The sequence below is a fragment of the Thermomyces lanuginosus genome (assembly GCF_041956635.1).
Source record: "Thermomyces lanuginosus strain ATCC 200065 unplaced genomic scaffold VTN49scaffold_7, whole genome shotgun sequence".
NCBI lineage: Eukaryota > Fungi > Ascomycota > Eurotiomycetes > Eurotiales > Trichocomaceae > Thermomyces > Thermomyces lanuginosus.
Window position 1 is genome coordinate 1,175,181 of NW_027192341.1, and position 14,671 is coordinate 1,189,851.

Sequence of the window (14,671 nt, forward strand, 5' to 3'; positions counted from 1 at the left end):
GTCATGTATTTGTTCGCATTCCTTTGACCAAGTTTAGTTGTACAATACAAAAATAGTGAGTAATAGACTGTGCGAATAGAAGGCAATAGAGAGTGATCCTGTGATCTCATCGATGGTTTCTTGATAAAGCTCACCGCCAGCCATAGTTTTACTGATAGGGCCCGATAGCACCAACACTTGGTACCATCTCCCTGTTTACCACGCAACTTGCGTCATCATGCTGAGGAGCGCTTTTTGAGATAGATTTTCCTATGCCGAAAGGCATTTTTCCATCCATGGACCGTCTACGAAACTTCTTCGCGGCTCAGGCCGCCTACGAGCCTCTAGACCACGATACGGCGACTGACGAGCGCACTCAGATCCTCGATGGCGAAACTCCTCGAACACGGCCAGCCAGCCGGCGGCGGCCGTTTTCCTGGCTCGAATACACCGTGTTCCTCGTCCTGGGGCTGGCAATGCTCTGGGCATGGTAAATCCATCCTCTTCGTTGACCATTGCCCTTCCACTCACGGTGAGATAGGAACATGTTCATCGCCGCAGCTCCCTACTTCCGCGTCCGCTTCCACAGCAGTCCCTGGGCCCTAAAGCACTTCCAACCGGTCATCTTGTCCGTGTCCACAGTGACGAACCTCGCCTGCGTGCTGGTATTCACACGCCGGCAGCGCGACGCCTCGTACCCGCTGCGCATCGTCGGGTCGCTCGCTCTGCTGATGGTCGTGTTTGCCCTGTTGACGCTTTCCACGGTGGATCCTGGGTTCCGCGGCAGCGAGCTCCCCGTAGGGCTGTACTTTATCTTCGTCATGACGATGGTGTTTGGGGCGAGCTTCGCGACGGGTTTGAACCAGAATGGTGTATTTGCGTATGTATCTGGGTTTGGCCGCCCGGAGTACACGCAGGCGATTATGACAGGGCAGGCGGTGGCAGGTGTGTTGCCTTGCATTGTGCAGATTATTTCCGTGTTGGCTGTGTCGGGAGGGAAGGGAGGGGAGGAAAAGAAGACTGCGTCAAAAGCAGCGTTCTACTACTTCCTTGCTGCTGTAGTGGTCTCGGGTATCGCGCTTTTTGGATTCCTCTATCTCGCTAAACGAGCAACGGGATCATGGACAGCAATCCTGCAAAACAAAAAATCGGCATCCGAGGAAGCTGAGGAAGGGGAGGATTCCCTCCCGCCAACCACCAGTCACAAATCCTTTGGTCTCTTCTACCTCTTCCAGAAACTGCAGTGGCTCGCCCTTGCCGTCTATTTTTGCTTCATGATCACCATGATCTTCCCCGTCTTCACCGCGATGATCGAATCCACGCAGGATCCCGCACATCGCTCCCCACTCTTCGACACCGCCGCGTTTATCCCTCTAGCGTTCCTCTTCTGGAACGCCGGCGACTTACTCGGTAGGCTCTCCGTACTAATCCCCAAGCTGGCGTCCCTGGCACGGTTCCCGCGTGGGCTGTTTGCGTTTTCGCTGGCTCGGCTGCTCTTCGTGCCGTTGTATATGATGTGCAATGTTAATGGCCGCGGTGGAGCGAGTGATGCGTTTTATCTCATCGTTGTGCAATTAGGGTTTGGTTTGACGAATGGGTTTTTGGGGAGCGTGTGCATGATGGGTGCTGGGCAGTATGTTACCGTGGAAGAGAAAGGTGCCGCCGGAGCGTTTATGTCGATGATGCTTGTCGCGGGCTTGGCGACAGGGAGTTTGTTGAGCTTTTTATTTGTAGGGAGCTAGAGTCCTCTCAATTTGCTTGATAGACTTGTTTGTGTGAATTGAAGCTTATGTATATTTCAATCCCTATCCATGCCTGTAGCTGCGCCGATATATCCTCTAGAGAGCATCCTAGTTAAACCCCGAGAAATCCTCACGACTGAAAGAAATCACACTCTGATAACCACCCCTGATCAATCGCAAACGCCACTAGATCTGCCGCGCAGCACATATCGTCGCGGCCGTGCTCGAGGTCCAGTAGCTCCAGGACCTGCCGTAGCCTAGCCTCGAGCGTGTTCTCCATCTTCCTGATCTGCTGGGCCGATGGTTGCTGTGCCTTTCCGTCGGACTGACAAGCAGCCTTGATTGGACTCAGCTGGGCATTGATCTTATTGCTGGAACGAGGCTGCAACGGGGTCCTCGTCGTCGATGTCTCTGCTGGTCGACGGATGCTTTTGAGTAGATTCTTGAGGATGAAGAGAAGCCAAATGAGGTTCGTCTTGGGCGCGTATTCGCGCCAGATGCCTGGTTCTGTTTGGCCTTGAGCGGGAGGTGTGAGGGCGTTGCCGGTATAGAGCTCATTGCGCATGCTGGAGTCAGGCGTTAGTCTTGGGATCGTTCTGGCCATCCAAGGAGGAGGACTTACTATCGATATGTGTCTCTTAGTAGGATCTCGTCCTCGTCCCTCCCAATGGCGTCAAAAAGCTGCTTGCTATCAAGATCGGATGACGCAATCTCTATGGATTCTGCAGCGACGCCGTCGTCGTTGAAGCGCAGTTCAGCCCGCGAAAGCGAGTAATCGATGATGGTCGTTTCGAGACCGCTGATACCGAAGCCGCCAGAGGAATCCAAACGTGCCGTGTCGATGGCATCTAATGCGCCGTCAGGACGTGTTGATCGCAGGCAAATGTTCCCTAGATGGAGGTCCCGATGCTAATGCAGTTAGGCCTGTCTACGAAGAGATTATAATGGAAGCATACCTCAAAAAGAGCAAGCTCCTCCGCTCTCGCCAGCGCCATTGCGACACCCCAGAAGATGTCATAGACCTGAAACATGGTCGACCACCGAAACTTTTCCAGCTCGATGCCCGCATCGTCCATCTCTAGGATGGCCCAGAGCTGGTTGTCGGCGTACGCCCTCTTGTTCGCCGGATTCGGGTTCATACAATCGTCCTTGGTTTGCTTGTACACCATCCAGGCCCGCTGGAAGGATTCTGGGAAGCGACCCTGCACCACATGCACTTCGCGGAACCGCGCGAACCCGGGAATCGGGTCCATGAGTTTAAGGAGCTTGACCTCGGCCACGATCTCGTCGATGCGAGTGAATTTTTTGGATCCGGCTCCCTGTTGTGCACGCAGTGGGACAACCTTGAATACACCCTCTCCGTATATTCGCAGCTTGGTTCGCCTTTCTGCATCGTCCCGAAGCCGTAGCTTGAAGACTTCTCCATAGGAGCCTTCTGCGATCTTTACTGTATCAAATGCCCTTTCTGACCGAGCTGCCCAGGCCCTAAACTTTTGCACGCCCTGGGCCGCCAGAGACGATACCGCTTCGTTCAAGATGGGCCGGACATAGGCATTGACTTTCTCATCTTGCACGTAATCATCTGCCGGGTGAACCGGCGACTTTTTCGGACGTGTTCGCTTTGTGTTTGGTGTGCCCGGTGCCACAGAGGATAATCGGCGCGGAGTGAATGGCTTGCTGGGCACGGGCGAAACCTCATTCACCTGCTGCGGTGCGGCTGTTTTTTGCGGCGTGACTTGTGCTGTCGCCAGTGTTTCCGTTTGTACTGAAACATCCTCAAACTTTGATGTCCTCTGCGGCGTGACTTTTGTCGTTTTTGTCGTTTTCTCTTGCAGCGATAAATCCTCGATTTTCTCTGCTAGAGTTTTGACGGGCGTTGCTGGGGCTGACTCGTCACTGCTCGGTGTCGTATCCTCGAATGTCATCTTTGGTATTTGAATCTCGACTCTATCCATGATTAGCTCCTTTTTTGGCGGCTGCCGTCGTGCGGTATGCTGCTCCATGACATTGTTCCGGCTCTTGAGCGGACTGGAACCATCCAAGACTGCACGCGGCGCATTGGTTTTGCTCTTTCCGTAGACCCTTTTCTGCGTTGTTTTCACTTTTCGACATTGTCGCTCGCTGGCTGCAACTAACATTGTATTTCGAGGCATTGTTCCGGCTCTGATAGTACTACCTTTGTCTGGAGCTTTGAAATGAAGAAGGTCTCATGTTTGTTGGTGAATTGCCGTTCCAAGACTAGCGCCGTTGCTGGGCAGATCCGAATCCGGCTTCTGCATTTGCTCGGGGAAGTGGAGGGCATCTCCGAGTTCGGCTTGCATAAGAAAGGGCGATTACATAATCAGGGGCTGCGGAAGTGACGTCTGTCAGCCCTGGATCTTCCGGTGTTTTGGCGCTAAACCCGGGTCCAGCCGAATTTTTTTCTCAGTCTGGAATTTCCTTCATGCGGCATGAGAAATAACCTGACCACCCCCGATGCCTTCATTCCAAGCCCCGGATTCGGTTTCGGTTTCAATTTCATCGCACGGCATGACTCTCTTAACAGTCTGATCGCCCCTTTAAACTCGCCTCTCGAATCCGCCCGCTCCCGTCGCCCGCCCGCCCGTCACGGCTCCCGCGACGAAGTCACGCGATTTCATCCCTTATCGAGAGATCCCCCTTTGCTCCCTTCTGCCGGCCTCGAGGACGCCCTGAGCCGTCCTCTCGCCTGCGCCTCGATGCGCGACAATGGCGTTCAACTTCAACTGGTCGCCGTTGATGGCGGACGCGGGTTTTTACACCCGCGCCCAAGAGTTACTGACGGCCGCACTGAATAAGTCGCCCAAGCCGCCGATCATCGTCGATGACATCCGAGTCACCGAGCTCAATCTCGGATCGATCCCGCCAGACCTCGAGATCCTGGAGATTGGAGATCTGGCCGAAGATCGCTTTCGCGGCATCTTTAAGATGTCATATGCCGGCGACGCCTTCTTGACTCTCAAGACGCGTGTTCAGGCGAATCCGCTCAACACGTACCTTATGACCCGGCCCGCGTTTGCATCGCCAAAACCTCTGGCAGCTGCGTAAGTAGAGCCTATGGCATCGTCGCATTGCTGCGAGACTGACCAGATTAGGGCTGGTTTGACCATCCCACTACAGATAACCTTGTCTGACTTTCGGTTATCCGGATTCGTCATCCTCGTGTTTTCGAAACAAAAGGGAATCACGGTCGTGTTTCGAAACGATCCCCTCGAGTCCTTAAAAGTGTCGTCGACTTTTGACTCGATCCCTTTTGTGCGCGATTACCTGCAAAAAGAAATCGAAGGTCAGCTGCGCGTGCTGTTTATGGACGAGCTGCCTGCTATCATTCATCGCTTATCACTGCGACTATGGGTTCCCGAGTATCGAGATCGCATGGAAGCCGAGGTCTCCAACCGGGAAGACAAGGCCGCCGAGGGTCCTGGCCACGACCCGCTGGCCAGCCCGCCGCAGGATCCGGTGGATGCGCAAGGCAACGCTCTCAACCCGGCCGAGATCGAGTCGCTATCACTAGATTCGGGTGTCGAAATTCATTCGTTATTCAGTCGAAAGAACTTGCTTCGCCTAGCCGCCCTGACAGATTCGCAACGGACGCTGTCGCTGTTTACCCCTTCGATCAAGGACGTTGTGTATCGCGCATGGACTGGCTCTTTTGAACAAGGGGACACGACTGTTTCACCAGGGAGCCCCGTGCTTTCGCGGACTCAGTCCCACGTTAGTTCCATGAACTCGCTTGCCGACAACGCGAGCACCGTCTCGATGAGCACTCGAGCTTCCAAATCAGCCCACAACTTCTCCGGATACGGCCTGCATCTCAGTGCTGGTCGGCATCACAAGGTTCACGCTAAGAAGAGGAAGAAGCGCGTGGTGGATCTTCGCCGTCCCAAGACGACCGACGACGTGGAGAGCATCAGCGGCGACAGCACCTTCTCTGAAACGGCTACCAGCGCTCCTACGGTGTTCTCCTCGCCAGCGCAGTTCTCCGAGGCGAAGAACAATGACCCGGTGACCCCGCCATTGTCACCGCTGAGGAACGCTCATCTGCCTTCCATCGACGAACGCTTGAGAATGGGCGGGGTGCTCCAACGGAATGCTCACCCGCCCTCTTTTGAATCTCATGAGTTTGGCGAATCATCATCAGCAGCAGCCGCCGTTCCCGAGAGGAAGTCTCTCGATCCCGACGCCACCCCTCGCGGAAACACGCACGTGTCTCACTCTCCGGAGAAGCGTAATCCTCCAGCACCGCGCCAACTGCCGACTTTTCAGAGCCCCTTCCTTGATGAGGAAATGCCCCAGAAACCCGAGTCCGTGGACCACGCATGGGTCATGAAAATGGCAGGAGAAATAGCACGGCGCATGCAAGAGGAACGAGAGAACAAGTCCTCCACGAATCCATACGGCCCGGACCATTACTGGGCCAGTCACGGCCACGAAGAAATGCCCCCGCCGGCTTATGGGCAGTGATTGATTGACCATCTTCGCTCCCTATCGGTTTTGATTCTTTCCTTTGGAATCTCTCTCCGTCACGACGTCATGACTGATTGATGATGGGCCATCTCAACTCCTCCTTCCTTTCGTTACATGTCTTACTGCATTCATTTTTCGGAGCAGCGCTCTCATTCAATTCTGTCGTGTTTGTACTTTCATGTTGTTTTCTCTGGTTGGATTGGTTTGGGTGATACCATGAAGGGATTATTACATCGGTTGGGTTTGGTATATATCGGGGTTTTTTCTTCATCAAAAAAAGTTTCTACTTGGCGTCATTCATTAATTTTTCCTTTTTCCTCTGTTGAGTCTGACTTTAGGTATCAGGCTAATCGTTGTACATAATACACTGGAATTTATCTATACAACAGACCATTTCATGAGTATAGACTATCCCTGCATATTCATCACCCACCTCCTCACACCTCCGGTCCTCCTGACCGACATCCCCGACGACGCCGGATTCACTAACCCGGCTAGATCATACTTCTCACGGCCATTGAACAGCATCGGATCCCACGCGGCGATCATATCGTGCACCACGCGGCGCACATCGTACCTGTTCTCGCGCCGCAGAAGCCGATTCCAGCGGCGAGTCGAGTAGCGCGGCCGCCCAAACAACACCGCTAGTCGCTGCCGACATGCGCGCCGCACATGCGCGTGCGAAATGTCCACGCCGGCGTCAAGGAGCTGGCGCAGGAGGAGGAGGCCGCGGGTCCAGGGGATGAGGCCTCCTTCATCTCCGTCTTCAGAGTCGTTGTTGGGCTGGCGTAAGCGCATGCGGAAACCCCACGTCACGATGGCCATTTGCATCTGCGGCGTGAAGATGGAGCGCAGCATGGCCTTGTTCTCCGCGACGAGTTTGCTGACGGGGACGTTGCGCGTGCGCGCTACGCTGTGCAATAGTGGTGAGTCATCCCGCACGGCGTAGTGCTCCGTCGCTAGCCATAGGCAGAGTGAGCGTAGTTCCTCCCAACGACAATGTGCTGCCATGCCAAGTCGCTTGAGCAACTCCAGCCAAAGCGATGGGTTGATCTTGGTGGTTGAGAACCGCGCGACTTGCTGCAGGTTGCGGATCAAAAACGCTTCTTCGTCAACGGGCGTGCTGCGGCTGACTTGTTGCGGGCCGCGTCCATGTACCCGTGGCGTTAGCACCCGGTCCAGCATGAACTCGATGCTCTGAGGTGAAAGCGTGTAACCCATGCGGTGCAGGTCGTCCACTGTCTTTGATGCTGCCGCCCATTCCTCAGCGGTGATGTGCTTGCGGAAGTGGATGTTGTGCAGCTCCCCGCTATTCTTGCAGACGTTGCTCAGGATGGTGAGGGTTAGGTTGTACTGTCGCCAGTCGCGTGCTAGATAGTATGAGCAAAGGAACGATTCCTGGAGGCGGACATCTTCAAGGACGTCTGGGTGTTGGTCGCTCTCGAGAAGATCCTGCAGGAGCACCTCCCGGTTCTCGGATGCAAACTTTTCGACGAGGCGTGTGAATGCCGTGTCGCGTACGGCAATTCCCGCTTGCCGCAGCGCGTTGATTTTTTCCATGATATCTCGTGGTCCCTTGGCGCGTAGCGCCATTTCTCGCAGCGACAGGGGACCAATGGCTTGCACGCCAAACATCTGCAGGCCGCCGACAATCATATCAACAGTGAAAGCTCGTGTAGCAAAGAGTCGCGCACCGAATTCGTCCTTGAACGACTTTTCCTCGACCCATCCTTCTGACTTGCTTTCGCTGGGAGGTGAAGTTTCTGCCACTACCTCCTCGGCGGCGGATTCGGAAACGTTCCTAGTGAATTCTTCCTGCAAAGCCAAGAGTCCTTGCCGAATTCTCTTGAGATCGTCCGATAATCTAGGCGTAAACACACGGTACCCGCGGTTTGTGAACTGCAGTAGCGGTTGAATGTCTCGCAGACTTGTCGGCGGGTCCTGCCTGTTGACTAGAAACTCATGCATCCGAACTGCGTCTAATTGACGATCCTTTTGTATGAGTCGGCGAATAACCACGTTGTATATTCGGTGTCCTTCTGTAGACCGGCAAATATCCTTGAATGCTTGCAAGCCTTGGTGGGTGCGTCCCGTTGCATCCCGAGTCTGTAACGATAAGCCCGGCGCCTGCTGCGACTCGCAGGATAGAGCATTATCAAGAACCCGTGCGATATCGTTTGGATTCTCAAGATGAACTTCTTGGAGCCTGCGATGCCAGATAACAGCCTGGGCCGGCAGGCCCCGGTCAAAGAAACCTCCCACAACTGCTTCGTAGAACTTGCGCCATCGTTTCCCCGTGCGGTTCCAGAGGTCCTCAGCGTAATTGGCCACGTCCGTCAAGAAATGTTCTCTCTGCAGTCCCACTTGGACAAAGCTCTGCCAGAACAGGTCAGCAGATGCCCCATCCACGGGCAGGTCTACTGGTTCGCCGCGCTGCGTGAGGCCCTCCCAGATATCTACCACGCCATTGTCGCCATAATGGCGTTGTCGGTAGCGGAGCAGCTCCTCCCACAACTTGAAGTCCGTGCGACGGGCCGGATCGTCAACCAGCCGACTGCCAATGTCCTTCAAATGGCCCACATCTGACTCAAACTCAAGTCTATCTCGATCTAGTGTCCACGGCAAGGTATCATCGAGCACGCGAAATTGTCCTGCGTTTGCGGAAGACTGCCTTTGATCATCCGGCGGAGTGATTTCATGAACTTGGAGGGCCCGCCGCGGGCCAGTTTCGCGGTCGCAACTGGAATCAAGTATCGAAGAACGAAGAATTGAATTTGCAGATATTGTCCCAATACGTTTTCGGTGCACTCGGCAATGCCGGCATGTTGTACTCAAACCCTCGACACCGGACGGGGACGACACCAGCTCGCTAAGCAACGAGACTGCTGACGGCCTCTGCAGCAGCCGCAGCAGAGCCGGGCGCATCAAGAATAAGGAGCCTAATTGATCACGGTCGACAAAAAAGGTGGAAACGCTTCTATTTGGAGCATAATGATCCTTCACCTGGCTACATGTTGATCGTTCTCCAGGTCGCGGGCGTTTGTTCCATTTGCATTATTTTCACGTGACTCGCTGCCGGCTTTCTCCGGCGTGACGTGATCATGTGATTTGTGGACCGCACCTCATCAGCAGACACTGAGCTTCTTGAACCACACCACCGTTCTTCTGCACCGATTTCAGCGTACTCGACGTTCGCATACAATCGCCAAAATGGTGTCCCGCACCGTTTCTCGGATGGCCGGGTGAGTGCATCCCCGAATTCCAGCCATTGAGTCTTTTAAGGAGTTGTGCGCCCTTGAAAACCGGACGGCTCGAGTCATGCGATTCATCGCTTCAAGTTTGAGCAATTGTTGCCATGCACGGATGCTGACGGAGAGGATCTCGACAGTTTCGTCTACCGGGAGAACCGCGTTCCTTACTACCAGCGTCTTTACCAGGCCCATGATGGCAAGCGCCAGTGGTGGAAGGTGGGTTGATGCGCAACTTGTCCGAGTGTTGGCGTGGATTAACCCTGATCTGTAGACCGAGCGATCTGGATACATTCTCTATCCCTACTTCTTCCTGTTGGGCACTGGTGGTATCTGTATGTGATAAATTGTCCGAGCTGAGACGAATTGGTTCTGACGTGCTACAGTGACCTTCTACGGCCTGGGCCGCGCGGTCTTTGTGAGTGCTGCCGGTATATCATTAAGAATTGGCATATGCTGACAATATTACAGGGCAAGAAGACATTCTTCGGCAAGAACTAGACTACAAGAGCTCTGTACCATTACGACAGAAGCAATGTGAGAAGAGGTTGTCGACTCGGGTGTATATAGAGCAAATCAACAACTCGAGCTGTTTCATTGTTAAGAGCACTATGCATGCCATCTGCAAAGGCCATCGCGTCAAGTTTTTCGACAGATAATCTCTCCATGCGTAATATTGAACCATCCGTCCTCATTCTCCCCCCAATCCCGCCACATTTGGCTCAACTCTTCGAGATCCTCCAGCGAACAATAACCACCCTTCTCGACGACAGTCTCAATGTAGCTTGGCGCCAGTAGCCGTTCCGCAAGGATCTGGCTCCACCAGCGCCTCTCCTCGGGAGTACTAAAGCACCACGTTCCCGTCGAACAAGAGATATCCTCCCGCGCGAACCCAGCCTCCTTTGCCCAGACATGTAAGCGGCTCCCAGGGTCAGGATTCCCGCCCAAACCCGTGGCGACGGTTCTGTAGAGCTTATACCACTTGTCCATCCCTTCTGATGGCGGATACCATGTCATGGCGGCAGATTCGCGCACGGCGACAATGCCACCCTTTTTAACAACGCGGCGCATCTCCCGCAGCGCGCGCACCGGATCCGGGACATGCTGCACAACCTGATGCGCATACACCACATCAAAGCTCTCCTCCGGGTAATCCTTGCTCAGATTCAGCACATCCCCGCGCGTTAACGTCACGTTTGTCACGCCCAGTGCTGCCGCGTGCTCCTGCGCGGCCCGCAGCGGTTCTTCCGCGTACTCAACCCCCGTGACGTGGCCCTGCGGAACGTAGTTGCGAGCTAGGTCGACGGTGATCGTCCCCGGCCCGCACCCCACGTCGAGAATCGTCATGTTCGGTTTCAGGTGCGGGAGGAGATGGCCCGCCGAGTTGGCTGCCGTGCGCCATTGATGGGTTCGCAGCGTGGCGGGATCGTGTTTTGAGGCGTAGACGGAGGAGGGCTTGGGTGCTGCCATTGTTTCTTTACTAGTAGGTTGGTGTAGTTTGAATGCTTTGGCCTGCTGCACGAGTAGCTTTGAGCACCCCGCCATGTAGGTTAAACCTCGCATATATCGCGTACGCCGCGTAGATGGAAATTCCTATTTCAATGTACCATGGCAGCATCCCATTCATACACTCATATCGATAGCTGTAGCAATACAGTCTCGAAAAGTAGGTAGATAGCTACCAAATCCCACACTTTACGCCTTCACAGAAACCTTCTTCATCGCCTTGCGCTGCTCCCGCTCCTTCTCCCTCTCGAGGAACTTGCGCTGTTCCTCGGCGCTCATGCTGCGCAATAGCCGGTCGCGCTCTTCCTTCTTGAGCTTCTCGGCCTGAAGCCGGCGCTCCTCGGCCTTCTCCTCCTCACTGGACTTGCGGATGCGGCGAATCTCCTCCTCTCGCGTGTTGCGCACCTTGCGCATGACCTCGGGACGGAAGTGCGCGTTCGCGACGAGCGCGTCCGGGAGCCGGAGGAAGAGACTGAAAAGCGGCAGCGTCGACGAGTAGCCCGAAGTAGACGATGGAATGCGGGTGCAGAGCTGTACACGCTTCTTCGGCGCGGTCTCCTCAATCCTAGAGCACGTTAATTAGGCATGCCTGAAAAATTCCTTCCCGGGTCAATTACTTACTTCTTTGGCTTGTCCACGGGCTGGTCAGTGACAATTAGATACTCAAAGTCGTCGCCGGCTTGCTCAATGGCCTTGATCAACTCCGGAGTGAGCAGTTTATCCGTAATTTCGGCGCTCTCCGTCATCACCGTTACCCAGTTGGGCAGCTTGGAGTGATCCTTGGTGAAAGTCAGAGAGGCATCGTAGCGATCATGTCGGAACGTGCGCATGCGGTTCTTGTGAACAATAGCCCAAACAAAGCCATCGTAGGTCGAATTGGGCACCTTGAGCTGCGATGTATCGCCGCCTGGCACCGGGACAATCTCCTTCTCGCGACCGTCGAACGCGTACGCCGTCGCCTCAACCCTCTCAACCGGTGGAGGGAAGCTCTCAAAGAACAGGCTCAGGATATGGTCCATAAAGAAAACAATGGGGTTGTAACGCTTCACCAAGCTGATCGACACGTCCAAGAATGCGACGTTCTGGCGACCGGTCGCATAGCTGCGATAATCCTGCGCCGTCTTCTGCTTGAGGATCTTGTCCGGCTCGACGAGCTCCGACTGTCCGCTCTCGCGGATGCCTCCGAATCCAACCACAGCAAACTCGTTCTGCAAAATGGGGGCGTGCGCCGTGGCCCACGCGCGCGCCTTGCTCTTGTTCTTGCGCATACCCCAGAAGTGGAATCCGATGATCACCAGGATAAACGGCAAGACGAACGCTTCTTGGATGAAGTCGCTGGGGCTGGTCCGCTCCCACACACGGTACCATTTCGTGTACGGAACCCCAGAGGAGACCGTCGCGGAGCCGGCGGAGCCCGCTGCGCTCAACGGAGACGGCGACGATTCCGGAACACCAGAGAAGTCGGCGAAACCTGTAGCGCACATGAGCGTCAGTCAATGGGTTGTGATGCCGTCAAAGAATTGAATTTACGTACCATCGTCGACCTTGGCTGCGCCGGGCGACGGCGACGACCCGCCAAAGACGTTCTTGAAGACTCCAGCCATCGCGAAACTGTGTCGATTGCCACCTCGAATCCGCTACGGGTGGGGAGTCTTCACAAGTTGAAGACAGGCAGCGGTGGTGTGGGAGGGAACGTTGGGGACACGGGGGCGAGACGGAGTTTGCGGAGTGAGAACCAAGACGAAGCTTCGGAGCTAGCGTGGGCTTGGAGCTACGTTGCTTCAATTATTAATTTCAATTGCCTACTACGAATCGCGATATCAAGCCACACGCCAAATGTGCTTGGCGAATCGATTTCAAAGGTCGCCAATTGCCAAAAGGGATTATTGGTGAATCGATTGAGGGAGAGGAGAATACTTTGTCTCATAATTGCTTCGGCGGATCGTTCGAGGGAGGAGGGCACGGTAATCCGTACTGTGGTTGGAGGACGGATTTTATATTTTGATGGCTTCCACACAGTGTCATTAACAATCGTTATCGTTCCATTACAGTACCTGTTAATCTACAAATCTCGCCGCAGCTTTGGTCTCGTCACGAGTCTCCTTGAGGAACGGTATCAACGTCGTTCCCCCAGTGCCATAAAAGACTCTCTTTTCCCCATTTTGCGCGCCGCCCTCCGACTGAGGCTGCATGGAGGCGGTCGCCAGATTGACCTTCTTGGACGGTTCTTCCGGCGGACGCTGCCTCGCCGGTGCAATGATATACCGCGATACAATGCGGATGTGCGCGTCTCGAAGCGCTCCAAGCCTCAATACGAGTGAGTTATATGCCTCACGCACACTGGACGAAGCCGGCAGGCTCAGGGCGAAGTTCCGAATATTGGCGATACTACCAAGGTATTCGAGGAACCGCCGATGAGGACCCGGCATGTACTTGCGCATCTCCTACGTTGATGAATTAGCATCGCGCTTTATGTGCTCAGACACTCGAAGACCTACGCTCATGAATGCACCATGCGCTCGCGCCTTGGGACTAGTCTCGCCGGTGGCAAGGTGTTCGATGCCTAGAGCAATATCGAAGAGCTGAATCAAGGAGCTCTGCGCATTGCTGCCGCCGCTGTACTGGCGCCACCCGCTTCTCTCATCACCGCTATCATAGAATACCCCGTTCGGCAATCCAGCTGCAGCCATGTTCTTCGATCCGGCCAACATGGGTCGAAGGCGGTGATAGAACACCTGGGGGTCTAATCGCTCATGCATCCGGTCTAGGATTGCAATGACCCTAGTCAGGCAGTGTTCCATTTCCTCAAGCAACATTGCCACGCGGGCGTCGTCATTCCGACGCACGGCTTCAATGGCGCTGAAAGTGAAAGGGATCGTCTTCGCGCCCTCTGCTTCGATGGCCACCGAGACGACGAAGAACCATCTCTCGTCATCGGTGCCAGTGAAGGAGGCTAGAACGTCCAGGTTGTCAGGGTTTGTAAGATCCTCACTGGAACTGGTGTAGTTCCAAAGATTAAGCGCGGCATAAGTAGCACATGGCGGAAGTTCCAGACGTTCAGAGACGTCAAGGAACGGCCGCGCAATGGCTGGAAGCAATCGCTATGGAAGGGATTCATCAGTGACCATTCAGATGTCGTACTCGCCACTGGACGAAACAAACCTCTTCTGGCTGCTCCCCACCCCATATCCAAGCATGCATCAAGTATGAGAGCACCACGTACGCTCGCTGCCACTCGCGCTCGTCAGGGAGATGCTCGTCTGTGGCGGAGAGTACCGGAAGCTGCCGGATTCGATCCCGGACCTGTCCGGACTGAATCAGAGAGGGCAGGTCATGCACGATATCCTCCCAGGGACGATAGTATGGGCTAGACAAGCACTTCAGCGGTAGGGTATCAGGTAGGAAGCCATTTTTCAGGGACACTTTGTAATCAGAGAGGGATACAGGGTTGGAGACGCCCAACATGATGGCCCGAGATTGCCGTACCAATCAACACCGTGAATGATAAGCCAGTTACTAAGTAGTTGATGCTTTCCTGTATGTTGAAGTCGATTGTTTACGGTCATCCATCATATATGCCCCGTCAACCCGGTTGTCGAGGCGGAACGGAAAGATATCTCCGTCAGCATTGCTGTCTCTGAAGCATCTGCTGATCCGGGACGACCATGTCGTTTCCGGGTCGTGGAGGAAATCTCCGTCCCTTTGCTTCAA

At 54.7% G+C, this 14,671-nt stretch overlaps 8 protein-coding genes across 8 annotated transcripts; 3 read left to right on the forward strand and 5 right to left on the reverse strand.

Moving 5' to 3' along the window:
• Nucleotides 1-275: 275 nt before the first annotated feature.
• Nucleotides 276-1,721, forward strand: VTN49DRAFT_7926 (uncharacterized protein; the record flags this gene model as incomplete). Its single annotated transcript, XM_069416249.1, has 2 exons — nucleotides 276-469; nucleotides 521-1,721. 2 exons carry the CDS (start codon nucleotides 276-278, stop codon nucleotides 1,719-1,721), a joined length of 1,395 nt encoding a protein of 464 aa, XP_069272287.1.
• A 130-nt stretch (nucleotides 1,722-1,851) lies between these two features.
• VTN49DRAFT_7927 (uncharacterized protein) lies at nucleotides 1,852-3,874 on the reverse strand (the record flags this gene model as incomplete). Its single annotated transcript, XM_069416250.1, has 3 exons — nucleotides 1,852-2,287; nucleotides 2,344-2,630; nucleotides 2,678-3,874. The coding sequence occupies 3 exons, from the start codon at nucleotides 3,872-3,874 to the stop codon at nucleotides 1,852-1,854; spliced, it is 1,920 nt and encodes a 639-aa protein (XP_069272288.1).
• A 574-nt stretch (nucleotides 3,875-4,448) lies between these two features.
• On the forward strand, nucleotides 4,449-6,203 carry VTN49DRAFT_7928 (uncharacterized protein; the record flags this gene model as incomplete). The annotated part of the gene is made up of 2 exons (XM_069416251.1): nucleotides 4,449-4,783; nucleotides 4,835-6,203. The coding sequence occupies 2 exons, from the start codon at nucleotides 4,449-4,451 to the stop codon at nucleotides 6,201-6,203; spliced, it is 1,704 nt and encodes a 567-aa protein (XP_069272289.1).
• A 411-nt stretch (nucleotides 6,204-6,614) lies between these two features.
• VTN49DRAFT_7929 (uncharacterized protein) lies at nucleotides 6,615-9,131 on the reverse strand (the record flags this gene model as incomplete). Its single annotated transcript, XM_069416252.1, has 1 exon — nucleotides 6,615-9,131. The coding sequence occupies one exon, from the start codon at nucleotides 9,129-9,131 to the stop codon at nucleotides 6,615-6,617; it is 2,517 nt and encodes an 838-aa protein (XP_069272290.1).
• A 285-nt stretch (nucleotides 9,132-9,416) lies between these two features.
• On the forward strand, nucleotides 9,417-9,955 carry VTN49DRAFT_7930 (uncharacterized protein; the record flags this gene model as incomplete). The annotated part of the gene is made up of 5 exons (XM_069416254.1): nucleotides 9,417-9,448; nucleotides 9,595-9,673; nucleotides 9,729-9,789; nucleotides 9,841-9,872; nucleotides 9,926-9,955. 5 exons carry the CDS (start codon nucleotides 9,417-9,419, stop codon nucleotides 9,953-9,955), a joined length of 234 nt encoding a protein of 77 aa, XP_069272291.1.
• Nucleotides 9,956-10,093: 138 nt separating this feature from the next.
• On the reverse strand, nucleotides 10,094-10,924 carry VTN49DRAFT_7931 (uncharacterized protein; the record flags this gene model as incomplete). Its single annotated transcript, XM_069416255.1, has 1 exon — nucleotides 10,094-10,924. The coding sequence occupies one exon, from the start codon at nucleotides 10,922-10,924 to the stop codon at nucleotides 10,094-10,096; it is 831 nt and encodes a 276-aa protein (XP_069272292.1).
• Nucleotides 10,925-11,149: 225 nt separating this feature from the next.
• VTN49DRAFT_7932 (uncharacterized protein) lies at nucleotides 11,150-12,564 on the reverse strand (the record flags this gene model as incomplete). Its single annotated transcript, XM_069416256.1, has 3 exons — nucleotides 11,150-11,525; nucleotides 11,582-12,431; nucleotides 12,495-12,564. The coding sequence occupies 3 exons, from the start codon at nucleotides 12,562-12,564 to the stop codon at nucleotides 11,150-11,152; spliced, it is 1,296 nt and encodes a 431-aa protein (XP_069272293.1).
• A 453-nt stretch (nucleotides 12,565-13,017) lies between these two features.
• On the reverse strand, nucleotides 13,018-14,425 carry VTN49DRAFT_7933 (uncharacterized protein; the record flags this gene model as incomplete). The annotated part of the gene is made up of 3 exons (XM_069416257.1): nucleotides 13,018-13,404; nucleotides 13,459-14,061; nucleotides 14,123-14,425. The coding sequence occupies 3 exons, from the start codon at nucleotides 14,423-14,425 to the stop codon at nucleotides 13,018-13,020; spliced, it is 1,293 nt and encodes a 430-aa protein (XP_069272294.1).
• Between the last annotated feature and the right edge of the window lie 246 nt (nucleotides 14,426-14,671).